The 27,325-nt window shown below is 52.0% G+C and overlaps 2 protein-coding genes across 6 annotated transcripts in view; one reads left to right on the top strand and one right to left on the bottom strand.

Moving 5' to 3' along the window:
• Positions 1-10,265: 10,265 nt before the first annotated feature.
• Positions 10,266-25,191, bottom strand: ZFP92 (ZFP92 zinc finger protein). 5 transcript variants are annotated; one of them, XM_077988797.1, is made up of 7 exons: positions 24,976-25,191; positions 24,665-24,712; positions 18,759-18,856; positions 18,392-18,442; positions 17,950-18,076; positions 16,422-16,526; positions 10,266-16,108 (listed from the first exon to the last, which is right to left on the bottom strand). In XM_077988797.1, exons 3-7 carry the CDS (start codon positions 18,816-18,818, stop codon positions 15,123-15,125), a joined length of 1,329 nt encoding a protein of 442 aa, XP_077844923.1. In that variant the 5' UTR covers positions 18,819-18,856; positions 24,665-24,712; positions 24,976-25,191; the 3' UTR covers positions 10,266-15,122. The 5 variants fall into 5 exon arrangements, with proteins under 5 accessions (XP_077844923.1, XP_028697766.1, XP_014983982.1 ...); XM_028841933.2 differs by lacking the exon at positions 18,759-18,856; XM_015128496.3 differs by lacking the exons at positions 18,759-18,856; positions 24,665-24,712.
• The window catches only part of PNMA6E (PNMA family member 6E), an 18,276-nt gene continuing 13,627 nt past the window's right edge, over positions 22,677-27,325 (top strand). The window contains exon 1 of the mRNA XM_077988795.1: positions 22,677-23,133. The gene's annotated coding sequence lies outside the window, so the exon portion shown is untranslated. The remainder of the gene's footprint in view (positions 23,134-27,325) is intronic.

Genomic DNA, 27,325 nt, shown 5'->3' with positions numbered 1-27,325 from the left:
GTGTGTGTAGAGAGAGAGAGAGAGAGATTTTAAGGAATCAGCTCACGTGACATAGAGGTTGGCAAGTCACTGGAGACTCAGGAAAGAGTTTAGTTTGAGTCCAAAGGCTTGAGTTGGAGGCAGAATTCCTTCCTCTTTGGGTGACCTCAGTCATTTTCTCTTTAGTCCTTCAACTGATTGGATGAAGCCCACCCACAGCATGGAGAACAATCTGCTGTACTCACTCTTCTCATTTAGATGCTAATTTTATTTAAAAACACCCTCACAGCCACATCTAGACTGGTGTTTGACCAAAACTGGGTACTGTAGACTGGCCAGGTTGATGCATAAACCTTCCCAGTCACTATTGCATGGTCTGGTCTTTGTTCTCTGGAATTTTCTTTGTGCGTAACACCCACGAATCTATACTTGATACTTACAGACAGCCCAGCCAGCTCCTCTGTCGTCACTCATTTCAACTGCACACTTTGCAAGGGTGGCTGCCCACCACCTCTTCCTCTCTGAGGCCTCTGCTCTGTTGCAGGGGTTGTTTGGTCTTGCAACTTTGCAGTGAGCAGATGTTTGCAGAATGTAACCGACTCAAGTCTGGCCGCTTGCTGTTTGGAGACCAGAATACAAGAAGCAAAGTGTGGTGAAAGCAGCTTTTTTTTTTTTTTTTTTTTTTTTTTCAGAATCTTGTTCTGTCATCCAGGCTGGAGTGCAGTAGCACAATCTTGGCTCACTGCAACCTCCGCCTCCTGGGTTCAGGCAATTCTCCTTCCTCAGCCTCCTGAGTAGCTGGGATTATAGGCACGCGCTACCATGCCTGGCTAATTTTTGTATTTTTTGTAGAGACAGGGTTTTGCCATGTTGGATAGGCTGGCCTCAAACTCCTGACCTCAAGTGACCCACCCACCTTGGCCTCCCAAAGTCCTGTGATTACAGGCGTGAGCCACCACTTCTGGCCGAAAGCAGCTTTTACTTGAGCGCTAGCAGGTGGGAGAATGGCCAGGCTGGCCAGGCTCAAGCCTCAAAGGAACCATCTCAAGCTTTATGCGAGTGAGAGGGGTAAAAGGGAGCCTGGAATGGGAGACATGCAGGTGGGGCACTGGGCACAAGGTCTGTGTGCCTTGTTTCCTTGGCTATCTTGAGTCATGGTCCACCGGGAGCACGGGCTAGCATCATCTCTACAATGGCCAGGTTGTAGACTGACCACCTGGAATTTCACAGCTGGATTTCCACGCTCGGTTTTTCTCAAGATTAGCCCCCTGGCACTACTAAGCAAGCACAAAATTAGGTAAGTGAGCAGTGCAAGGGAGTGTCTGGTGGAAAGGGAGGGAAACAAGGAGTTTCAAAGTATGTTAAGGCTGAAAGCAAGAAAGGAAAGAAGTTTCAAAATGCATTTTGAAGCTAACCTGCTTGGTCACAAGGATTCTTACTTTCCTTCCCTGCTGGGTGAGTGGTGTTTGGCTGGGATGAGGATCTGCGGGCTGCCAGAGTTGCACAGGGAAGCTGGTCCACTCTGATCCGTTTCTGCTATTGCTGGTTCTTTCTGTTTGGAAGCTTCTGAGATGCTCCTGTTGTCCTGGGAGTTTGGGAATGTTTGCCAGGCAAAGCCCAGTTCCCTGACAATCTGGTCTGGAGTGGAGCTCAGCTAGCTCTCCTGAGGTGGAGATGGGCTTTTACCTCCTCTGGGAGGCCTTCTTCAGTCAAGGGCTGACCTGTCTGTCCTCTGCCCCTGCTCCTCACTTCTTGTTTGCTGGCCAGCATCCTCCCAATTTCCATCTTCTTGTTTCTAGCTGGATTTGTAGAAGCAGCGGCAACCCCTTAAGTGGCGTGGGATGTGACAGTCGCCACAGTCCCAGCGGAAGCCCCAGCCTCCTGGGTTGTCAGTTACCCAGGTACCTCCACAGGCCCAGCTCATTCCAGGTAGCTGGATGCCGATCCTCACCCCGGGCCCGGGATCCATGGCCTCCGCTCAGCCCCTCCCACCTCTGGACCCTGGGTGCTCCATCCCTGCATGTACTGGGAAGACTGGAGGTCCTGCCAGCCTGGAGAGCCCTCTCCACAATGGGGGAAAGAAGGCAAAGGTGAGCTCAGCTGCAATGGGCATCACAGGCCGAGAAGGAAACCTCATCCTTTGCACAGTGCATGTCAGCTACCCTTTGATCTAGTCAGGCAGATGCCATCTCAAGATGCCCTGCTGCATGTTCTCATCCATCGTGAGTGCACCTGGTCAACAGTGTGGCCATTCTGTGCTAGTGAGTTGCCTGTATCCAAAGGAAAATGAAAACTTTCTCTTGGCAGTTAGGGCTTGGAGCCGGGACCTAGGCTAAGCTCCCAGGAAGGCAGGGAGCTAGGGGTGCTAGCTTTATGTTTGCATTTCAAAGAGATGTGTCCGGGGGCCCTGCAGACACACCTCCCTGGGCCCTAAGCCTAGCGGGAGCTGTATTGAAAAGGTTTACAAAGTATCCTTCCAACCTGGAAATCACGCATGTGCAGCATTCCCTCTCCTGCCGGGGAACCGGAAGCTCTGCAAAAGAACCCTTGGCCTTTCCCAGGTCCCCTGGGGTGGAGAGGAGGACTCAGCATTTGTGGTCCCCTCCCTCAAGGTCCAGAGCTGAAAGGGACCCAAGCCGTCGGGAGGGGGCCTCAGCTAGTGGTGACAGCCTGGGTGCCAGGCGTCACCCCCAACTCTGTGACTGGCAGAAATGACCTCACAACCTGGCCTCAGTTTCCTCATCTGTAAAATGGAAACAATACAGTGATCCTGGGAGGGTGGGTCATGCCCAGGGCTCGGTACATAGCACATGTACAGTGCATGTCAGCTACGGTGACAGCTCCTATTGTGTCTGAGCCCTTGCACTTCTTGTCATGCCCTCTGAGCCCTATATGACTGTCCCTGGCCCTGCCACCCTCATCCCTCCCCACTGCTCCTGGGAGGCCCACTGAGCTCCAGCCACACAGGCCTCAAACACACCAAGCCTGTTCCTGCCTGTGCTGGGTTGAAGGCAGCCCCCAAAAGATGTGTTCATGTCCTAATCTCTGCCCCCTGTTAGTGGGACCTTATTTGGAGAAAGGGTCTTGCAGATGTAATTACATTAAAGATCTTGAGACAGGGTCATCCTGGATTACCCGGGTGTGCCCTAAATCCATTGACAAGTGTCCTTAGGAGAGACACAGAGTGGAGGCACACAGTGGGAGGACAAGGCCACTTGAAGACTGAGCCCGGGGTTATGGCGATGCAGCCAAAACCCAGGGAAGTCTGGGGCCACCAGCAGCTGGAAAAGGCAAGGGAGGGGTCTTCTGGCTCTACAACAATAAGAGAGTAAATTTCTGGTGTTTTAAGCCACCTGGTTTGTGGTTCCTGTCTCTCTCTTCCCTCCCTCCCTCCCTCCCTTCCTTCCTTCCCTCCCCCGTCCCTCCCTTCCCAACTTCCTTCCTCTCTCTCTCCCTCTCTCCTTTCTTTTCTTTCTTTTTTTTTGGGACGGAATCTTGCTCTGTTGCCCAAGCTGGAGTGCAATGGCGCGATCTTGGCTCACTGCAACCTCTGCCTCCTGGGTTCAAGGGATTGTCCTGCCTCAGCCTCCTGAGTAGCTGGGACTTACAGGCACGCACCACCATGCCCGGCTAATTTTTGTATTTTTAGTAGAGAGGGGTTTTTGCCATGTTGGCCAGGCTGGTCTCAAACTCCTGACCTCAAGTGATCCTCCAGCCTTGGCCTCCCAAAGTTCTGGGATTACAGGCGTGAGTCACCCCGTCTGGCCCAGTTTGTGGCACTTTGTTACGGCAGGAAACCAACACAGGAAACGAACCCACTGCCTCAAGGCCCTTGCATTGGCTGTGTCTCCACCTGGACTGCGTTGCTTCTAACATCCACCTCAACTGGGTCTCTGCTCGAGTGTCCCCTGCCCCAAGAGAGACCCTGTCTGACCACTGCCTCGCTTCTACCCACGCAGAAGGCAGCCCTCCAGCCACACTTTCTCTCCTTCCTCTTGGTGTGTGTCCCTTCATTAGGAAAAAGGCCAGCTCTGTGAGGGCAGGACTTGGTCTTGCTCACTGCTCCCCAGCACCAGCCCAGGGGCTGGCATGGAGCAGTACCCCAGCGTGGATTTGCTGAATGAGAGGATGGATGGAGGCTCTTTTCATCTTCATCACAGTGGGGAACTGTGGGTCCCCTCCACCTTTTTTTTTTTTTTTTTTTTTTTTTTTTTTTTTTTGAGATGGAGTCTCACTCTGCTGCCCAGGCTGGAGTGCAGTAGCGTGATCTTGGCTCACTGAAACCTCTGCCTCCTGGGTTCAAGCGATTCTCCTGCCTCAGCTTCCCAAGTAGCTGGGACTACAGGCATGCACCACCATACCCGGCTAATTTTTGCATTTTTAGTACAGACGGGGTTTCGTCATGTTGGCCAGGCTGGTCTTGAACTCCTGACCTCAGGCAATTCGCCTGCCTCAGTCTCCCAAAGTGCTGGGATTACAGACGTGAGCCACCACACCTGGCCCCCTCGGTCTTACAGAAAGGAAACGAAGGTGCATGGCATCCGGAGTGACCAATGGTGGGTAAGGGATGGAAGAAAGTACAGGTGGCAGGGCTCCAAGGCCCACAACCCCAGCGCTCCTGAGAGTCTCACCAGCTGAGAACCTAGATGGTGCAGGGGCGAGGAGGGGGATGACCAAACGCTTTCCCAATTTCAAGGCAGGATTTAACCTTTGGCTTCTTTCCTTTTGTACAATCTTTTCCAGAAAATCAAATGATTTTTATCTTTGGTTATGGCCAACTTATGGGCATCATCTCTCCAAATGGGTAAAGTTAGGAAAATGGTAAAGGCGACTGGACTCCCTCTAGTTTGGGGGCAGAGTTCACACAGCTGCTCTCCCTGGTTGACTGGAGTGAGCAGTAATGCTGGAGTCCCGGAACTTGGGCACGAATCTGTCGCCGCTTGCTAGTGGTGAGTCTCCAGACAATTCCTTCCCATCTTTAAGCCTCAGTTTCCACATCTGTAAATGGTAATCAGGATGCCGACCAGTGGGAGGGGCTTGAGCAAGGCTGGCCTCCTCCCCCTCACCCCCAGCCTTCCAGGGTTCAGGTATAAAGAGCTGAGGGCCCTCAGGTTGATACCTAGGTGTGGGCAGGGCTGAGCTCCCTCCAGAGGCTCTAGGGGAGGGTCCTTCTGCCTCTTCCATCTTCTGGTGGCCCCGGGTGTTCCTTGGCTCCTGGCCTCATCACTCCTATCCCTGTCTCTGTCTTCACATGGTCTTCTCCCTGTGTATCTGTTCCTTTGCATGGCATTCTCCTCTCTTTGTAAGGACAGCAGCCATATTGGATTGGGGTGCACCCTACTCTGGTATGACCTTATTTTAAATATTTACATCAACAATGACCCTATTTCCAAATATGGTCACATTCTGAGGTATTGGGGGTTAGGACTTCAACCTACTTTTTTGGGGGATACAATTTGACTTATAACACCACCCAATCTGCATCCTAACCTTTTTCTCTGGGGATAAGACCCCAACTTTGTTCAAGACATCAGTGGGCTCAGCCCCAGGTGATAGGTCATGAAAATCCATCCCATCCCCAACTTTCTCAGTCTCTCTTGAGGTTAGGGGTGGCCACATGATCTAGTTCTGGCTCCTGAGATCTAAGTGGAAGTCTGCCAGGCTAGTTTCTGGGAAAATTGCTGCTTCCTTGATAAAAGGGGACAGAGTGTCTGTCTCTGCCTCTTTCTCCTTCTGTCTAATGCATATGTGATGGCTGGAGCTTCAGCAGCCATTTTGTGATCACACAGCAAAGTCAAGCAAATCAGAAAGATGCTGGGTACTGCCAAAAGCTCTGCTGCTGAACCGATGCCAGAAAGCTACCCCAGAGTCCTTAGGTGAGAAAACAAAGCTTCTAATTATTTAATCCACCATAGTCAGGTTTTCTACTACTTGTGGCCACTTTCCTAACTGATATGCTGTGTTTATTTCTTCCTCCATCCCATTTCCATAACCAGAGGAGACCCTGTGGTCTGAGTGTTCAGTCACTGCAGTCAAGCTGCTCTCCTTCTCCTCACCTGTGCTCTCCTCTTTCCTCCTTTGTCATTCTCTACCTCCTCTTACCTTGTTCTCATGTAACCAGCTAGAATATGGAAGGAAAATACATTATATAGTAGGTGAGGAATATTTTCATTGAAAAAAATGAAAAAAAATTAATTCTTACTTTCTTATTTTGATTTGATTTGAGCTCTCACAGCTCTGGAGGCTAAAAGTCTAATGTCAACGTGCCAGCAGATCTGGTTCTTGGTGAGGTTCTGTCAGAAGCCTTTTCCAGAAAATGGTACTTAAAAATTCTTGGAGCCTGGGCAACATAATGAGACCCCTATCTCTACAAAAAATAATTAAAAAATTAGCCAGGTGGCCGGGCAAGGTGGCTCATGCCTGTAATCCCAGAACTTTGGGAAGCTGAGGTGGGCGGATCACATGAGGTCGGGAGTTTGAGACCAGCTGATCAACATGGTGAAATTCCGTCTCTACTAAAAATACAAAATTAGCCAGGTGTGGTGGCAGGCACCTGTAGTCCCAGCTACATGGGAGGCTGAGGCAGGAGACTTGCTTGAACCCAGGAGGTGGAGGTTGCGATGAGCCAAGATCGTGCCACTGGACTCCAGCCTGGGCGACAGAGTGAGACTCATCTAAAAAAAAAAAAAAAAAAAAAAAAAAAAAAATTAGCCAGGTGTGGTGGCACATGCCTGTAGTCCCAGCTATTTAGGAGGTGAAGGTAGAGGCAGGAGGATCGCTTGAGGCCAGGAGGGCAAGACTGCAGTGAGCCATGACTGAACCACTGCACTCCAGTCTAGGTAACAGAGCAAGACTCTATTTCAAAAAAAAAAAAAAAAAAAAAAAAAAAAATTGGACACAGCTAAAACATCTTGGACACACAGACACACATAATATAAAACACAACTCTGGGCCGGGCACAGTGGCTTACGCCTGTAATCCCAGCACTTTGGGAGGCCGAGGCAGGTGGATCACGAGGTCAGGAGATCAAGACCATTCTGGCTAACGTGGTGAAACCCTGTCTCTACTAAAAAAAAAATAATACAAAAATTAGCTGGGCATGGCGATGTGTGCCTGTAATCCCAGCTACTCGGGAGGCTGAGGCAGGAGAATTGCTTGAACCTGGGAGGTGGAGGTTGTAGTGAGCCAAGATCGCATCACTGCACTCCAGCCTGGCGACAAAGCCAGACTCTGTCAAAAAAACCCACAAAAACACAAAAACACAACACAACACAACAAAACAAAACTCTGGCCAGGCGTGGTGGCTCATGTCTTTAATCCCAGCACTCTGGGAGGCTAAGGCGGGCAGATCACCTGAGGCCAGGAGTTTGAGACCAGCCTGGCCAACATGGCAAAACCTCGTCTCTACTAAAATTACAAAAATTAGCTGGATGTGGTGGCAGGCACCTGTAATCCCAGCTACTCAGGAGACTGAGGCATGACAATCGCTCAAACCCAGGAGGTGGAGGTTGCAGTGAGCCAAGATCGCGTGACTGCACTCCAGCCTGAGGGATAGAGCGAGACTCTGTCTCCAAAACAAACAAAGAAACAAACGGACAAAGAAACAAAAAAATAGCTCTGTCTTATATTATGGCTGAGGCTGCAGTCAAATATGGGCTGGGCTAAACAAAAACATCATAGGAACAAACAAATACACCTAATTCTGTCATCCTCATCCTCATATCGCAGCACACAGTTAACTGTTCAGTCTATATATTTGTTAGATAAATGAATGACTAAATGAGAATGCAGGGTTACTAGGAATGGTTGAAACAATACCCATAAACTCAATAACCATATGTAGGGATCTACTAATTATTTAATCCACTCTAGTAGGTTCTCTAGCAACCCATATCCAAGGTCTAGACATTGAAAGTACAACCCATTGTTGAGAGAAATTAAAGGCGGCTCCCAACATGGAGAGATACACCATGTTCACAGATTGAAAGGCTCAATATTGTTAAAGATATTGATCCTCCCTCAAATGGTTTATAGATTCAATGCAATCCAATCAAAACCCCAGTAGGCTTTTTCCCCCCATAGAAATTGGCAGGGTATTCTAAAACTCATGTGAAAGTGTGACAAATTTTGAATAGACAAAACAACTTTGAAAATGAAGAACAGCATTGGAGAACTCACAGTACGTGATTTCAAGACACGTTACAAAGCTACAGTAGTCAAGAGAGTGTGGCATTGGCATCAAGATAGACATTGTCTCAATTTGCTTGGGCTGCTATAGCAAAATACCACAGACTGGGTGGCTTAAACAACAGACATTTATTTCTCACAGTTCTGGAGGCTAAAAGTCTAAGGACAAGGTGCCAGCAGATTTGGTTCTTGGTAATAGTTCTCTTTGGCTTGGACACAGCTGCCTTCTTGCTGTATCCTCACACACAGTGGAGAAAGGAAGCCCTAGTGTCTCTTCCTCTTGTTGTTGGGAACCAACCCCATCATGAGGGTCCCACCCTCATGACCTCATCTAAACCTAATCAGCTCCCAAAGGCCCCACCTCCTAATGCCATGTGATATGGTTTGGCTGTGTTCCCACCCAAATTTCATCTTGAATTGTGGCTCCCACAATTTCCATGTGTCATATGAGGGTCCCAGTGGGAGGTAATTGAATCATGGGGGCGGGCCTTTCCTATGCTGTTCTCGTGATAGTAAGTCTCACAAGATCTGATGGTTTTATAATGGGCAGTTCCCCTGCACAAGTTCTCTCTTCCCTGCCACCATGTAAGATGTGACTTTGCTCCTCCTTGCCTCCCACCATGATTGTGAAGCCTCCCTCACCGCATGGCCCTGAGAGTCAATTAAACTTCTTTTTCTTTATAAATTACCCAGTCTCGATATGTCTTTATTAGCAGCGTGAAAATGGATTAATACACCATCCCACTGGGGATCAGGGCTTTCACATATGAATTTTCAGGGGACACAAACATTCAGTCCATAGTGCTGACTGATGAGGTACCATGAAGAGTCCAGAAACAGACTCACACACATGTGGCCAACTGATTTTCCACAAAGGGGCTAAGGTAGCTCAACTGGAGAAAAGATAATTTTTTCAACAAATGGTGCTAGAAAAACTGGGTATCCATATATAAAAAAGTGAGATGTGAATTTGCCTCACACCATACATAAAATGGATCATAGACCTAAATGTAAGAGTTAAGATTATACAACTTCTATAAGGAAATAGGTCTATGTTTTTATAAGAAGACACTGGATAAAGTCTTAGTGACTTGAGTTTTGCAAAGATTTCTTAAGTATGACACAAAAAGCACAAACTATAAAATTTAAAAGTCCATACCTTAGACTCCATCAACATAATGCAAATTCTGCTCTTTAAAATGCACTGTTATGCAAATGGAAAGGCAAGCCAGAGTTTGGAAGAAAAATATTGCAAAATACGTATCTGACAAAGGACTTGTGTCTACAGCTCTTACAACTTAATAAGAAGACAAACATTCTCTTTTAAAAATGGGCAAAAGACTTGAACAAATACTTCCTCAAAGAAGACATATGAATGGCCAGTGGGCACATGAAAAGATGCTCAACATCATTAGTTATCAGGGAAATGCAAATCAAAACCACAATGAAATACCACACCACACCCACTGGGATGGCTATAATGAAAAGACAGTAACAAGTGTTAGTCCGTCCTTGCGTTGTTATGAAGAAATACCTGAGATTGGGTAATTTATAAAGAAAAGAGGTTTAATTGGCTCACAGTTTTTCAGGCTGTACAGGAAGCATGGTAGCATCTGCTTCTGGGGAAGCCTCAGGGGCTTTTACTCATGGTGGAATGCAAAGCAGGAGCAGGCACATCGTGCTGCCAGACCAGAAGCAAGAGAGGGAAGGGGGAGGTGCCACACATCTTTAAAGGACCATCTCTCGTGAGAACTCAGTCACTGTCATGAGGACAACACCAAGAGGATGGTACTAAACTATTGTTGAGAACCCTGCCCCCATGATCCAGTAACCTCCCACCAGGCCCCACCTTCAACATTGGAGATTACAATTCAACATGAGATTTGGGCGGGGTCACTGATCAAAACTTCATCAGTTGGTGAGGATATGGAGAAATTGAAACCCTTGTACACTGCTGGTGGGAACATAAAATGGTGCAGCTGCTGTGGAAAAGCTTGGCAGTTCCTCCCACAGTTAAACACAGAGTTACCACATGACCCAGCAATTCCACTCCTAGCCATATATCCAAGAGAAATGAAAACATATGTCCACGCAGAAACTGGTACACAAATGTTCACAGTAGCTTTATTTGTCATGGCCAAAACCTGGTAACAACCCAAATGTCCATCAACAGGCATTCAACAGGTATTGTGGTCCACCCATACAATGGGATCCTACCAATAATGAAAATATTAAGTATTGACATGCACAAAAACATCTGATGAAAAAATAATTGTGCTGAGTGAAAGAGGCCAGACGTACACTGTATGAGTCCATTTCTATGGAATTCTAGAAAATGGAAATTAATCTATAGTGACAGCAAGCCAAGCAGTGGCAGTTCGGATGGGGGACAGTGAGAAGCAGGAAAGAGGGGTTGCTGGGGGCGCAAGGCCACTTTTGGGAGTGGTGGATCAATTCACTGTCTCGATTAATGGGGGAGGTTTCATGGGTGTACACACATGCCCAAAACCCTCCAACTGTACACTTTAAAGACGTGCAGTTTCTTATATACCCATTATACCTTCATAATGCTGTCAAAGAAAGATTAAACAATCACTGACCTTCAGGTCTGCAGCAGGCCTCCATTTCCCACATGAATATTCCCCGGTAGTGGAGAAGGATCTAGTTTGGCCTTCCTGAACACAAAAGGAGGGCACTGCGCTCCTCTCAAAAGTCCAAGGACTTCAATTAAAGGTGTATAAGAATCTGCAGAGCAGCTGTCCAGAACTCCTGGAGGACCCCCGTTTTGTGAAGACAGTGACAGGTGCACTGGGGTTGGCATCAGATGGAACCAGCTGCAAGTCCCATGGCAAGTGGGAGCCCCTGAGACACGTGGCTGGGGCCCTTGTGTCAAAGCAGTCCCCTCTCATGCTGCCTCAGCCTCATCATGCCCCCAGCCCAACACCTCATGGGCATCACAACCATCCGGACGACTACAGTTATAAAATCTGTGGTGGTCAGTGTGTAAATTCAAACCCTGTGGTAGTCACAATTTACATTAACTTCCCTTTGTCATTCTTAGAATAATTCTTTCATGTTTTGGAAAATTGCTTCTCATCAGGAGCCTGTTAGAGCCCAGACTTTTGTATATGGCATCCCAGACTCACCACACTCTGGTTCTAACTGACCTTTTAGCTCATACATGTCCTACCAAAACCTCTCTGCCCTTCTAAGCTTCCCTGAACACACCTCATACTTTCCTTTCTTCCCTGCCTGTCCCAACCCAAGTACTTCCCAGCCAAGGACTCCCTTCCTTTCCCTCTACCTCCACTTCCTGTCTCCAGAGCTGCCCTTGCAACTACACTGGCAAGTGTGGGAGCTGTCATGTTGCCTGAAGTCTGGAAACAGAAACGACTGGAAAGAACACACAGCTGTGTTCTCAGGAGACTGATGTGGCACTTTGCTGGGGAACACAGCGGATCAGGTCCAGCCTCCCTTCCCTCTGGTCTCAGAGTCATGGTGTCTGAGTGGCCTCGGGTGGCTGCCTGTGGTACCAGTCAGAGAAGCCTGCACTCCTGGGCTGACCCGAGGCAGTTCACCCACAAGGCCTTTCTGTCTCACCTTCACAGGGACCCCCCAAGGAACACCCAAGGCCTGGCTCTGGCCATTTCCCACAATCCCAGGCTTACAGCCTTTCCTATAACCTTGAACCCAACGTCTTCCCATATAGTTTAAACCCTCAGAATAGCCCCTCTACACTAGAGGGCTCATTTCCAGGCCAATGCTCATAGACCTTCCTTATTTGCAACCAAAGTAAATGAGAACAATTCCATTTCACAACGAATCCAGCCAGGACAAGTTACTAGTTACATGGAGACACTGCCAGAGCATTTATGTGGCTCTTGAAGCATTCACAGTTTCAAAGGGCAAAAAGCCCAAAGGCAAAGGGGACCCAGGTTGGCATCCAGGAAAGTTCTTGGGTGGTGGGGTGGAGGAAGCCTTGGAAAACAGGCAAGACCTTCCCCATAGTTTAAGCTTTTACATTCTAGCTGTCCATCACAAAGCAAGCATGGGCTACCCTCCCAGTTCCCCACACAGCAAGAGGGAGGGAGCCCAATTTCAAGGCACCATTGAAGGAAAAACACAAATGTCCTTTTCGGACATTCTGACTTTAATTCCATGTGAAACCCGTTCAGTTCACGTGGCATACCTAACTGCCACACCCAAAAGAAAATGATAGCAATGACCACCTTTCAGTAAGAATGTCATTAAGAAGAGCTAAATTAGACCAAGCAATGATAAAAGGCTGCACTATTTTAAATGCCATTTATCTAAGTAAGCACTGGGGACCCTGGAGCTTTTCCGGGCACTCCAAAGTCACAGTGCAAGTGCCCAGCATATCTCCTGGCAACTCCACTTTCTGTTGAAAACTCCTGTACCTTGTCCTGCCTATATCTAGTCAGTCTTGGGCATAGGTCCTGAGGTGGAAAAAAAAAAAGGAGCTTCCATTAAAAACAGAGTTTGCTTATGCATCAGAACCAACAGCATGACAAGATACTAAGGAGTCGACTCTTCTTTAGTGAAAGCTGGCTACTGTCTGGCTTGTAGGAACGAAATCATTTACCTCCTAGAATGACGGAAATGGGTATCCGAGTGCGTGGATCTGTTTCTTTCCTGGTTCAGTTGAATGAAGCAAGACTTGAGCCCAATTACATGACCTCCTGCCACGGGCACCTACTCTGCATGAGGATTGCGTTCCTGGACCCATGCCAGCCCTTGCAAAGACTGTCTGCACAGCAGAAAAACCCAGACTTCCCAATGGCCTCATCAGGGACCTCAAATACACCATTCCTAATACTTCTTTTTCTGGAAAATCCAAAGTCGTAGATGCTTCGGATTGCCTCAAGGCAAGGCTGGAGCCGACGATGGTCCCAAGCCTGAGTCTGAGGTGTTAGGACTGCAAGACCCATTTCACTCATGCTTACTGATTACCAGCACTGGGCCTGGCATCAAGGACACGGGGACAGGCATGACACACACTTGTGGGCTTATGAGACAGGCTTGCAGACAAGAACACAATCACAGGACAGGGGACAGGGACCTGCTGAAGGACGCTACGGTATAAGTGCAACTTACAAGAACTCTAGAAGTTTTCAAAAAAATATATATATATAACCTGTGTGTGTGTGTGTGTGTGTGTGTGTGTGTGTGTGTGTGTGTGTGTATAACATTTCTGGAGTTGTCCTAGTGATTGGCACTCCAAGCAGTATTCTCCGAGGGAATCCTGTATGTTTGGTCTTCCCACACTATCCTGATAGGAGCCAGCTGTCTTTGAACCTCCTCCACCTCCACCACACCTACCACCCACCTGCCCTCAGGCCTTGTGAATGACAAACCCCCTCTCCCCTGGGAGGGGACAGGGCTGGAAGGAGTTGGCCGCTGACCAGGACGCTGGGCTGAGAGCACCAAGGGGCAGAGCTCGTGAACCCAGCTCTGGGGACAGTGCTGGGGGACTAGGATAAGGCCTGCCAGCAGCTGCCTCTGCCAGCCCCTAGCCTTTTCCTTGAGAATTGCCCTTGGCTTTCAGTAAAGTGCCATTTGAAGGGTCTACCCTGTTTCTGCAGGGCTAAGGGGAAGAGGAGTGGACTGCATCATTGTAGGGAGAAGAGGGGTCAGGCTTGCCACCACACTCATTGGTTTGGGGGACAGGCCTGGAGTGGCCCCCTTTCTCCTGCCTGAGGTCTTCTCAGAGGGCTGGGGGAACTCTTATTTAGGGAGTGATTCCCTGATACTCCGATATGGCAAAATCTCTATTTTCAATGTACATTACCCCTGAATACAAAAACATTCAAAGCAACCGAATGTCCAATATTCTACAAAATGTCACGCAAAAGACATTTGATGAAAGATTTGTTCCTGGGCTTGCTCTTTTGCCTAAGTGCAAATTCCTAACCCGTCTGGCTTTCCTCCTAATCGTCACCAGCCACAAGAGAGGCTGCCTGATGGGGAGGAGCAGGTAAGTGTGAAGCTTTAGGCACTGGTGGTGGGGCGGGGCAGGGGGACAGGGGACAGAGAGGCCAGGGTGGCCTTTGCTGGTGGGGTCTGGGGGGAAGAAGGTAGTGGGCGGGCAGGGGGGGAACCAAAGTCAGCAGGGTGGCTAGCTACAAATGTCCAATTGTGAGTGACCTGAAGGATCTTATCCTCTCTGCAGGGCCTGGGCTAGCCATTCCCAGAACCACAGGTGCTCAGGGATGATGGGGCCTGGGCGCTGCTCCTCCTTCCAGAAGCAGCTGGGGGCACCCAGACAAGGCGGGAGTTTTCCGGCACAGCCCCCCATCCTGTACCCACATTTAGGGAGTCTCTTGCCTCTGTGCTAACTTTAGCGCCTCCTCCACCTGCAATATAAGCGCTTAAAGGATTAAAGTGCTTTCAGTATCTTCTACCTGGGAACACTAACAACTCTTAGGACGAGGGGAACGACCCCCAGGGAGGAAATGAACCACTCCTCTGTAACTCAAAGCCAGCGTGCCCCTGGCTGGCTGGCCTCACTGGCCTCACGCGGCCTCCCCGCTACCCGCAGCAGGCGATTCTGATGCAAATCCGAGGGATGGTTCGCGCATCCCCTCCACACACGCCTGTACACACACAATAGTACCTGTGGCTCAGGGACGAGTGGCCCAAGTGCCGTCTCTATGCCTCAGCTGCAAGGCCCAGGACTCAGGAGGGAGTAGAGGGCCTCCATTCCCAGCCCGCACTGCCGTTAATGGAGGAGCCAGGGCAGGCGGCAGTCCTCGGTTTTGAGTCCTTCCTGCGTTTCTCAACTTCAGGGTGAGGCTCTGCCTGCGGTCTTCTGATGACCAAAGAGGTCAGGGCTGTGGCCGAAATCGAGGCCCTGGGAGGGCAGTCTTCCCATCTGAAGGGGGCTGAGCCTCGACGTCCCCTGGAAGGCCCCCCACGCAGACCGGCCCCGTGGGGAGTCAGCGGCGACTGGGCCTGGAAGGCCTGGCGGCCGCGCTCGGCGGCGGGGGGCTGCTGGCCGCCAGCGCGCTGCCAGGGCCAGTGCTCCCAGGGCCCGCTCTCCGCCGCGCGGTCTCCGCCTTCGCCGGGCGCCTGGCGCCGTGCACTGCCTGGTGCTTGAATAGGTTGGCGCGCCGGCCGAAGGCCTTGCCGCAGTCGCTGCACTCGTAGGGCTTCTCACCGCTGTGCACGCGCCGGTGCTGGCTGAGGCCCGAACGACCACGGAAGGCCTTGCCACACTCGCGGCACGCGAAAGGGCGCTCGCCGCTGTGGCTGCGCTGGTGGTGGATCAGCTGCGAGACACCCTTGAAGGCCTTGGCGCACTGGCCGCAGGCGTAGGGCTTCTCGCCGCGGTGCGTGCGCTGGTGCTCTATGAGGTTGGAGCTGCGGCTGAAGGCCTTGCCACACTCGGGGCACGCGTAGGGCCGCTCACCGCTGTGCACGCGCGCGTGCTCCAGGAGCGCGAAGCTGCGGCGGAACAGTTTGCCGCAGTCGCCGCAGGCGAAGGGCCGCTCGCCGCTGTGGATGACCTGGTGCTTGATGAGGTTGGAGCTGCGCGTGAACGTCTTGCTGCACTCGGGGCAGGCGTAGGGCTTCTCGCCGCTGTGGATGCGCTGGTGCTCCAGCAGCGCGAAGCTGCGGCGGAACAGCTTGCCGCACTCACGGCACGCGTAAGGTTTCTCGCCACTGTGGATGATACGGTGCTTGATGAGGTTGGAGCTGCGGCTGAAGGCCTTCCCGCACTGCTGGCACAGGTACCGCTTCTCTGCGCCTTTGGGGCCCTGCGGCCCCGCGGCCGAGCTTGGCCCCAAGCCCTGGGAACCTCTCTGGAGCACAGACGACCTCGCCGCCTGCCCGTCCTTGCTACCTTGTGAATCTACCCCGGGGAGTTGTCGTCCAGAATGCTTCTGCGTTGAAGTCGAAGTCTTGCTCTGTGTTCTGTCACCTGGAAAGACAGTGCACCAGGCAGTGTCACCCTCATGCCAAGGCATGAGAGAGATGAATGAGCAGGAGGTGAGGACATAGGAGGATGGAACAAGGTGACCAGAGAACATAAAGTAATCACACAGGCAGACAGGAGAGATGAAGGGGAGGGAGGATGGGCTGGAGACAGCAGGGCTGCTGTGACACCTGGAGATTGACACCTGCCTCCAAAGAGGATTTCCCACCCAAAGCGGCAGCATACCTTCCCCTGCCCCCTTTGCCACTGCTATTTCTTTTCCCCCCGACGGGGGGCTGGTTGAGCACCTCTCACTCACCTATGTGCAATCCTGCAGTGGTCCAGGTTCTGGGGATGTCTGCTACCCAGGGTCCTTCCCCTCGCTCCAATTGGGAGATCAGGTGAGGCTTGGAGAAGGAAAATCCTGGGCGTGGAATATGAAGCAGGTCAGGACCACTATGGCTAAGGACAGGATCGCTCCTGAACTCAGGGCATTCTCAATATCTTCAGGTAACAGAGAATAAAGAACTCTCTAAAGAGCACTACTGGGAAGGCCCAGAGAAAGGGCCGAGTCCCTCTAGGAGGGCAAGGGCTCCTGCGCGTCCAGGGCCAGGTGGGCATGGAGATCTTCAGTAGCTGGTGATTTGAGCCATGAGGGCAACTGTGTTTGTCACCTGGCCTGCAGGGAGGCTGGGAAGCTCACGAGAACTCGGGAATGTGTGTGGGGACCCTGAGGGACAGAAGAAGGGCTTGCAAGCCCCAGGGAGTATTGGGAGGCCAACAGCCATGTGCTCCAAAAGCTGAAGTGCCCTGTTTCATAATCCAACTCCACTGAGGATCCCAGACCCCTCCCTGGAACCCCAGGTCTGCCTGGTGAGGGTCAGAAGGAATCCAGGGGATGAAGCTGCTTTCCCTCTATGGGGCTAGATTATAGAGGCAAAAATCTGTGGAGTCAGACCCCCACAACCCCAAAGGCAGTAGGGTTCAATGTTGAAGCCCCTCTGGATTTTCCCTCCAGCGGCAACGGGAAATGGAGTGTTTCCATTTCCACGGGGAAGTGGAGTGTCTGAGCTAAGCTGCAGCAGCCAACCTTGCTGGGCACACTGGGAGAAAGACCAGAGGCCCAGCCCCACTCTGTCTCATGCATGCATCTCTCATCAGCTGCGCAAGGCAGGGGCAAGTCACTGGCACCCTCAGAGGTTCTGCGCCCCACCTGAAAACATTCCTGAGTGCTCCGGCCCCCATCTGTCTAGCCTGTGAATCCTGCTTTTGCCTTTTAATTGGCAAAATTGCTGCCCCTTCTGGCAGTGGGGGTACACTGGCATGGAAGGGGGAGAGCAGCGTGCTCCAAGCTGCCCCAGCTCCTCCAGGGACTTCTCAAGGCTTGACATCCAAGTCTACACTTTGTCCTTATGTGGGACCTCCCTGGTCAATGGAAGGAAAAGATGTTGCTAAATTTTATAAAGTGGAATGGATGCAAAATGCAGCCGTCATAGAAACAAATTAAGTCTAAAAGAGTGCACATAAATATTCCAGCAGAATTTGCATCTCTCTTTTGAGTAGAAAAACATTTAGTCGATTCATAACTTTATATACAAGATAAGTCTGATACTGAAACTTACAGGCCAAAGCATTTACCTAAAACATTTACAGACCACTTAGCTAAAAAGCATCTTACTGAGATGGCGGCTAGCCTGCAATGGATTACTGGTATTACTGGCCTGATGGAGAAATGCATTTATTCTTGGGCTCATAGCAACCAACAAACAGGAAACTCAGAAATAAATTGAGCCCAGAGACAGAGTAGGTGGGACTGGGTGTGTGTATGTCATGGGGGGATCACTTACCCAGTGACACCAAATGGCTATAGTTCTCCAGCATCACCCGCTTGTAGAGGACCTTTTGTCTGAGGTCCAGAAGCTTCCATTCTGTCTTTGTGAAGTACACGGACACGTCCTCAAAAGATACTGGCACCTAAAAGAAGGCATTCTTGTGGCCACAGGGGAATTCAACCCCCTGGGTCCCTGAAGGAGCTGACAGAAACAAAATGTGGGGTTGGGGGAGCACTGGAAGGCTCAGCAGGTAGAAAGGCTTGGGTTGCACGAGTTGTAAGACAGAAAAACAGGCAGCACAGCCGACAGAGGCAGGAAGCCCAGATTGTGGGCCTCAGGAAATGAGAACGATGCTAAGGGCAGCCTAAGCTCAGCCCAGTTGGACAGGCCCGGGCATGAGAAGGCAGCAGACAGGGGCTGCCAAGGGGAGAGGCCAGGGAGAGGGGCCACCACTCACCTTGGGTCTCGTGGTCAGAAGAATGGCCGCCATCCCCAGGGCACAGAGGAGCTAAGGGAAATGCAAAGAGCCCCCTGTGAGCCCAGGCCAGCCTGGAGCAGCCAATCTGTGACCTGCTTCAAGACCCTGCTTAGTTTTTCTTGTGAAATAAGAAGCACAGCAGCCACCTGTGGTGTTCTCACTCCTGCAGCTTCACCAAGGGCACCTGACCATCAGACCTTCTGTATGGCTTCCTGGGGCGGCCATAACATGTACTACAAATTGGGGCCTTCAAGCAACACACATTTTTTCTCTCCTGGTTCTGGAGGTCAGAAGTCCAAGATCCAGGTGCTGGGAGGCCCCCGCTCCACTGAAGCCCCTTCCTTGCCTCTTTTAGCTTCTGGTGGTTGCCAGCAATCCTTCTCGGCCTCTGTCTTCGTGCAGCCATCCTCTCTGTGTGTGTGTCTGTGTCCAAATTTCCCTGGTCTGTTGAGAATGCCAGTCACTGGATTAGGGCCCACCCTGCTCCTACAGTATGACCTCATCTTACCTTGATTACAGCTGCAAAGACTCCCTTTCCAAATGAGGTCACAGTCACAGATACTAGGAGTTGAGACTTCAATATGTCTTTTTAGGGGGCACCATTCAAACCCAGGACACTTTCTGCAACTGAGCTGCCATGCCCACTTCCCATACTGGCACTTGCCTGACCAGGCTTTCAAGGGAGCCCATTCCTTCTTTCCTTTCTTCTTTTGCTGCTTTTCCTAGCTGTCTCCCCATGTGGCCAGTGCCCCCGACCCCAACTTTCCAGCCATTCCTAGAAGCTCCACTGCCAATCCTCTTCCCCCAGGTTGGGATTCTTAAGGAAACTCCAGATGCACATGTATCACCTCCCCTTGTGACATGAGACTTGCTTTCAAGGAAGAGAAGAGAGGTGAGGGCAGTGCAGAATCAAGGGGGACCTACGGTAGTGGGGGTGCTCTCTGAAGGGGTGACATTCAGGCGGAGAGCTGGAGGCTGAGAGTCGCAAAGAGAGTAGCCAGCCAATGACACAGCACATACCCTGGCCCTCAGATGGCCCTGCATTTGGCATTCATGGTGCTGAAAATTAGGGAACAGGCGCAGAGGATGACACCATGTGGGACCCTGGGGGGACAGCAGGAAGTTGAGTTTCAGGCTAAGAGTAGGGAACATGAAATTGACAAAGTGGACAAAATTCATCTTGGCCTCAGGACTTCTCCATATCAGTTCTCAATGCCAGATGACAGTCAGTGCTGTGGGTTGGATATCTGAGCCTCCAAACGTCACGTTGCAATTTGATCCCAATGTTGGAGGTGGGGCCTCATAGGAGTTGTTTGGGTCATGGGGGTGAGTCCCTCATGAACAGATTAATGCCCTCCCTCAGGGGTGAGTGAGTCCTGCTCTGTGAGAGCTGGTTGTTAAAAAGAGCCTGGCCCCTCCCCTCATCTTGCGTCCCCTCTGGCCACGTGATCTCTGCACGTGTGCCACCAGCTCCCCTTCGACTCCCACCCTGAGTGGAAGTAGCTTGAGGCTCTCACTAGATGCAGATGCCCGGTCTTGAACTTTCCAGCCAGCAAAATCCTGAGCTAAAGAAACCTTTTCTCTTTATAAATTACCCAGCCTCTGGTATTCCTTTACAGCAACACAGGAGGACTAGGACAGGGGGGTAAAAGATTGTTCCTTTCTCAGCACACACCCCCACCAGCTACTTCCTGGTTTCTCTGCTTCTCTGCCTGGGATTTCCATTTTGTTGGTCTCCAAGCTTTTATTGATGTTCCAATGGGCGACTACAACAGTTTGTTTGTGCCAACAACACCACAGGAGAGAGGGAGAGGGAACAGGGTCCCAGGAGCATAGAGAAGGACAGCTATAGTATTCACCTGGCATTTAAATTGCTCCAAAGTCCCTTATCATCCATGATGACCTGCCAGCCAACATTGGTCCAAGATACATAAGCTGATGTTCTGAATCCCTGAGGGTGGAATGGATGCTAAACCATTAGTTTAAAGACTGAGAGAGAAAGGGGTATCACATATTAAAATGCCATCCTGTGATTATTTGAGGGCTGCAAGAGAGCAATCTAACCTAGCAGTGGGACATAGGGTGGAACAGTCCTGCTGCCAGGATGCAGTAGGAAGGTAGCCTACCAAAGCAGTATGACTGGATTTGAAGCAACCTGCCTGACCCAGAAAGTGGGCTGTTCCATAGAGCAACGGGTCCAGTATCCTCTGCAAATCAGTGTCATGGGGGGAGAAAAGAGACTGGGGAGAGAGGCTGTTCCAGATGAAAAGAGATTTAAGGGGCCCAGCACCCAAGTGCAAGAGGGGTCATCAATTAGATGCTGGCGTAAATGAGAGAGTCGTCAAAGGCATTAGGGATCACTGGGAGGGGGTGACTATGGGGTGGCCCTCAGAAGACAGTAGGGGATCATTACTGTTCTTATGTTGGATGGATAGTGTCACTGGGTCATGGAAGAAAATGTCCCTTTTAAAGAAATGAATATTGAAGCATTTGGGGGAGGGAATGACATGCAACTTACTTTAAAACCTTTCACAAAGAGAAAGAGAAAAAAGCTGACACAAAAAAGGCAAGATGGTGGCTTGTCACTCACTGGTGGCTTGTCAGTGAGTTAAACGTAGTTACCACATGACCCAGCAATTCCACTTCTGGGTATATACCCCCAAAGAACTGAAAAGAGGTGGTTCACACAAACCTTTGTGCACCCGTGTTCACAGCAGCATTAATCACTACAGCCAAAAGGTGGAAGCAGCCCAAATGTCCATTGATGGATGGATGGACCAACACCATGAGTCTATATATATAAAATGGAAGAGTATTTGGCCATAGAAAGAAAGGAAATTCTGACACATGCTACCATGTGGATGAACCCTGAGGACACTACTCAGTGAAAGAAGCCAGATGGAGACTTGAAAGGTCACATATTGTATGATTCCATTTTGTGATGTAGCATCACATTTCCCAAGAGCCGTCTTGACCTAGTTTTGAAATAGTGGCTAAAACCTCTCATCTCTATGCCCTTCGAGGGCAGTTTGCTAAGTCCCCACTCCCACCACTTCTCTACAATTTCCCTTTCTCTGGGGCCACCAAACACACATCCAAATGGCCCCTGCCTCATTGAGCCCCCACACTCTGGGGCCAAGGCACCAGACAAATAGGGACAGCCCCTATGCCCTGGAGCCTGAAAACTTATGCAACTCAATCAATCCAAAGGAAGCCCGAGAAACCTAGCCACCCGCCTCTGCTGGCCCCTCCAGCCCCAGCTGCTGTTTCCCTTCTCCGGGTCTAACCCCTGTGTGGCCCTGCCTGGCAGCCTTCTCTCGTTCAGAGCTATACAGAACAAAAAGCTGAGCCTTTCATCTATCCCAGGGTCCTGCCATCCAAAGAAACTTTAACTCTCATAAAACATGTTTGTCCAGATCTGGTAAATCCATCGTGTCAGAAGGCAGATTGGTGGGTGCCAGTGTCTGGGGGGATGGGGAGTGACTGCTAATGGGTCTAGAGGTTTTCTTATGGAGCGATGAGAATGTTCTGGAGCTAGATAGAGGTGGTGACTGCACAACATGGTGAATGTACTAAATGGCCTCTGAATTGTTCTCTTTAAAATGGTTAATTTGGCCAGGCGTGGTGGCTCACACCTGTAATCCCAGCACTTTGAGAGGCTGAGGTGGGTGAATCACTTGAGCTCAGGAGTTGGAGACCAGCCTGGCCAACATAGTGAGACCCCATCTCTACAAAAAATACATAAAATTAGCTTGGCGTGGTGGCATGTGTCTGTAGTCCCAGATACTTGGGAGGCTGAGGTGGGGTGATGGCTTGAACTGGGAAGGTTGAAGCTGTAGCGAGCTGTGATTGCACCACTGCACTCCAGCCTGGGCGACAGAGTGAGACTCTGTCTCAAAAAATTAATTTTTATGTTGTGTGAATCTCACCTCAATCAAAAAGGAGGAAATAGAAATGTTCCTGTAAGGTAAAATCATTCTAATGTCCGCGGGCAACACCTCATTTCATTATAACACACTGTCAGTCACTGGGAGTCCTGTAAAAGTAAAGGTGCGGGGGGAGGTACTACTGATAATTTGCCAGTGCATTCAGACTAGTATAAAATTATTGTTTTGAAAAGCAACATAAGCTCATTTTTTTCCCTACCATAACAGTACTGAAAGTTCACTACCCGTTTTGGACAAGTTGAAAGGGGGAGGAGTTATCTCTAGTCCCTCCACCCCAAGATGTACTGAGGCGGGTCTGAGCCCCAAGGGAGCACAGCACTGTTGAGTGGTGACCCCCTGAGTGAACACCCCATCGGCGGGAGTCCGCCCAGAGACAGAGACCCGCACTCAAGTGCAGCATCGGAAGACCCAGCAGAGGTGCTGGTCACACCAAGCCATCACGCAGAGCAGTGCCTATCCTTGAGAGCTAGTTCCCGAAAATCATCTACAATTTCAACTCCTGGAAAGAAAGACACGACAAACCCTGTGCCCATAGAACTTAAGTAACACCCAGGCGGGCACTGCTCTGCGCGTCTGAGGACAGAAGCACCTGGAAGGCGCGTGGTGGAACTAGAGAGCAGCTTCTTCCAGCTGGACCAGAAAGACCCTGTGACCTTTGGGGACCAGCAGAGCAGAAGCCAAGCAGAAGGATAATCCTGGGCTCCAAAGCCAAGGCTCCCCCGAGGCGCAGCATTGGGCACGTAGGTGAGAATCCACCAGACCTCGGCACCTCAGGTAAGAAGCCAGGAAGGCCCATCAACCTGGGTGACCCGTGCCACTGCCAGTCCCTCCATGGCTGCTCCACCTCTGTGAGGGGCCTCGGACCTGAGACCCCTGCTTGTGGACCTTAGCCTATGGGTGGAACTGAGTATGCAGGGTGCTCCACGCGGGGAGGGCCGGGAAGGGGATGAGTGCAGGGCCACTGCTGGCAAGGAAGCCTGGTCAACCAAGGGGAGAGCTGGCTCCAGCAGGATGCCTTAAGACGACCACTAGATGGGGAGATATTCCCAGAAAAAGAAAAAGGAACCCACACAGACAAACAACATTCAGAAAAGCATTCAGCAGTCCCACTCAGTGGGAGCAGGAATTGGGGCTTTTTCATCCACAACAAGGGACAGGCATGGCCACTTTGGTTGGGTTTCTTCCATCCTGGGAGATCTTGCTTTTCTCAGCCCCACCAGCTTTCCTTGGCCTGAGGCCCTAGTTACCTGCTGCCCACCTGGCAGAACGGCTGGAGAAGGAAACTGGAGAAACCCAGAGCCAAGGCCTGGCCTGGGTGCTGCATGGGTCGACCAGGGCCCTCCATGCAGCCTAGCCTGAAAAAGTCCTCTGAGGAGCTTCCTTGCAGCTGGGCAGGCCTTGCCCTCTGGGGGCAGAGGCTAACCTAGCCAAAAGGGGGCCACCCACGCTGCTAAGGGATCCTTCTAAGAGGCGGGTCGGGTCCTGTCCTGCTCTGCTCACAGTTATCCCTGGGATGCCCGTGTCACTCAGAGTAAACTCACACAGCCCTTCCTGACCTTGCCCAACCCTCCTCCCACCTCTGCACCTCCCTCCGCTCCTGCCACACTCTTGCTCCCTTGAGCCAGGCCACTCCTGCCTCAGGGCCTTTGCACAGTGGATTCCCTGTGCCTAGAATGCTCTTCCCAGACCATAACCACATGCCTCGCTCTTTTACCACCTTCGAGTTTTGGTAGAAATGTTGCCTTTGAAATGAGACTTATTCTAACCACACCACCTAAACTGGCAACCAGACCTCCCTTCCCCAGCTCTTACTGCCTTTTAACAGACTCTGTAATTACTAATGGAAAACATTTTCTGCTTATTGTCTGCGCTCAGCCACTAGAATGAGAACCACAGGGCAGGGCTTACTACTGCCGTGTCCCTGGCAGATCTCAAATGCTTGCTCAGGAGGTATCTGTGGGATTGAATCAGTCGCAACTAGCCCTGCAGGGAAGCGCTGGGCGCTGCTTTCTGCCCAGCTCGACTGGCTCCTTCTCTCACCCTTGCCCACCACCTTCCATAGGCCCTTCGCTTCCTCCTCGGTTTGGCTAAGCTTATGCTTTTCCGTGGCATGCCAGTCACCTGGTCAACACCCTGCGCCACCGCGAGGCACCAGCCCCCACCTGATACCCCCTGGAGCACAATTTTGGGCATCCTGCCCCCATCCGGAGACCCTCAGGGCCGGTGCCTGGGCAGCAGTGCCACAACCTCACAATACCAGTCTGCCCAGCACTCTCACACCCAGAGGTGCAAAATCCAAACTCACCAGGTGGATCAGGACGGGATGCTCTTTAGCCAGCCTCGGGACCAGTGGCTGGAAACCAATCAGGAGAGAAATTGACAAACACGGGCCGCGGCTCCCAGCGCCCAGCCCTGGATGGCTCTTCTCCCCTGGCGCCCCTGGTACCGGGCGGCCCCGAGGGCTGGTCCGGCTGCTCAGTGCTAGCCCGCCTCCCAGGGCGTCCCTGCCTGTCGCCGCCGCCGCCGCTCCCTCGTCCCCCTCGCCACCTGCACCCTGCCGAGACGGGCCCCTTATCCGCTTACCCGCACCCCTGCGGCCCAGCTCGGCCCTCCTACCTGGGCTCGGCGGGCGGCCTTGGGAGTCGGCCTCCCTTCCCGCCCCCGGCAGCCCGAGGCCAAGGCCGCCACCTCCTCCGAGAAGCCCTCGGAGGCCGCGTCCCCAGGAAACGGGGGCGGGGATGGGGGCTCCCAGGCGTGTCTCGACCTCGCCTCTGGGTACCGCTCGCGAGGAGCGTCCTGAAGGGGAGTCTCCGTCCGGTGCAGGGAGCGGGCGGGGCCGGGGCGGCGGCAGCGTGGGAACGGGGCGCGGGGGGGAGGGTGGGGGGCATGGAGCATGCGCGGCGCGGCGGGATGGCGGCCCGCCCCGCGCCAGCCCCGCAGGGGCGTCTGGCCTCGCTCCCCACGCGCCCCGAGGCACTTCCGCTTTCTGTCTGGGCTACTCCGAAGGCTGGGGTCGAAGTGGTCAGCGCACCGCGGTTCCTGAAGGGGACAGGGGAGAGACCCGCGTTGACAGAACACCTCCTAATGGGCTAGACCCCTGGGCATTATTACGTCCATTCATTCAGTTATTCATCTCGCTGGGATCCCCGGGACCTCTGCAGGGCAGCTAGCACCAAGTGGCCCGGCCACGGTCATTCAGTAAAGGAGCATCCCTGGTGACCCAGGATGGCAAGGATCAGAAAGTGGGGAAGAGGTGAAAGGTGACTCGGAGGATGGTGTGGAGACACGAGGAGGGGAAAAGGGAGGTGAGGGAAGTGCAAGAAGCCAAGACCTTTTGGGTGCATCTGGCTTTCCCTCAGGTTACCCCCGATCACATCCTTTTCCAACAGGTCATGCTCCACGTGGTACAGCCGGGATTGAAATCCAAGGCTGGTTGGGCTATTGCTCTGTTGACAATTGTGAGATCCTTAACAAATAGTGAAGTGTATGAAAAAGACCGTAAAAGAAAAGCAATAGGGAAAAATCAGCCACATCACATATCCCAGCCCCGGCCACTGGGAACCAAGCACGAGGTGGGAGCCCCCTTGGCCTCTGAACCAGAGCTCAGAGGTTTTTCTTCAGAGGCCCTGGGCCCTGGCCAGGAGCACTTAGCCCGCAGCAAGGAGCGCTCTGCAGGCCTGTGCTCCCAGAACAAAAGCTGTCCATCCGGGGCATAGAGGAAGGGCCAGGACGCTGCTCAGGAAATCCCCGGTTGCAGGGAGCAGGGCCCCCAGGGGGCCCAGTGCAGGGACAGCTTCGGAGCCCCTTTCCCACAGCAGGGCAGGGAAGCTCCCGGTGGGCCTCGGCTGTGTGTCCTGGTGCCCAAGCTTGTCCCTTCACCGGGGCTCTGGCTGTGCAGGCTGGGGCCTGGGCTGTTGAGATGTTGTGGGGTGACTGGTTGGTGCCCCCTGAAAGATATGTCCATATCTTAACACCCGGGCCCTGTGAATAGGGCCTTATATGCAAAAAAAAAAAAAAAAGGGTGTCTGCAGATGTCATTAAACTGAGGATGTGGAGATGAGAGCAACCTAGAGGATCCAGGGGGACCCAAATCCAAGGACAGTTTCCTTAGAAGAGACAGGAGACAGAGATACAGAGAAGGCCACGTGGAGGCAAAGGTGGGGAGTGCCCGGGGCCCCCAGAAGCTAGAAGAGGTGGGAGGATCCTCCCCCAGAGCCACCGGAGGAAGCGCCCAATTCTGGCCTCCAGAACTGGGAGAGTCAATTCCTATTGGCTGAAGCCACACGGTTTGTGGTCATTTGCCTCGGCAGCCCAGGCCACTCCGACACGAGGGAATGGGCTGAGTCCAGAGTCTTCCTGGGCTGTGGAGGCGGGCGGCAGGGGGATCTTTGCACCCACATTGTCCAGTAACCTGGTGGGGACTGGGGCAACCTTGGGAAGGCAGCTCCTGTTGTCCTTGGCTCATTTCCAGAGAGCGTGAGTGGCCAACCTCCATGGAGGCTGGGGAGTGTGTGCCTTGGGGAGGGGAAGGGGGCCCTTGGGAGTGCACCCCACTTCCATTGCAAGAGAAAGGGGCATGTACACTGGGCTGCGGGTCCCACACAAGCCTAGAAATGGGGGAGCAGGGGCCGCCGTGTGCACCATTGCCTGCACTGCGTGTGTGGACACATTGGTGGTGGAGGCAGCACTGCGGTCAGCTGAAGAGCACGACGCCTAGAGCAAGTGAAGGGGGCCTTGACAAGTCCGTGATCCTGTTGGGAGATCAATCTCCCTTCCAGCATGTTTTCAGTTTTTTACTGTAAAGAATTGCAAACACACGCCCAGCCTACAGAGGATGACAGGGCACACTGGCCCCGCTGGCGGTCCTCACATGGCCCTCTCTCCTCCTCTCCCCTCCCCTTATTGTGGCTCTGAGGCCTGGGGCCTCCTGAGAGAGGTATGTCCATCCCTGCTTTAGGTAGGGGCA

Source organism: Macaca mulatta, chromosome X (assembly GCF_049350105.2).
Source record: "Macaca mulatta isolate MMU2019108-1 chromosome X, T2T-MMU8v2.0, whole genome shotgun sequence".
In the NCBI taxonomy this organism is placed as follows: Eukaryota; Metazoa; Chordata; class Mammalia; order Primates; family Cercopithecidae; genus Macaca; species Macaca mulatta.
This window is presented reverse-complemented; position numbering and strand designations above follow the sequence as displayed.

Bases quoted from the DNA above. Each gene is read 5' to 3' on its own strand.
- ZFP92 (XM_077988797.1), bottom strand. From the start codon at position 18,818: ATGGCTGCACGAAGACAGAGGCCGAGAAGGATTGCTGGCAACCACCAG. The intron at 16,527-17,949 runs GTAAGTGATCCC...TTCCACGCCCAG, and splicing joins TAGCCATTTGGTGTCACTGG to GATTTTCCTTCTCCAAGCCT. The intron at 16,109-16,421 runs GTGAGTGAGAGG...CTGTCTTTCCAG, and splicing joins CACTGCAGGATTGCACATAG to GTGACAGAACACAGAGCAAG.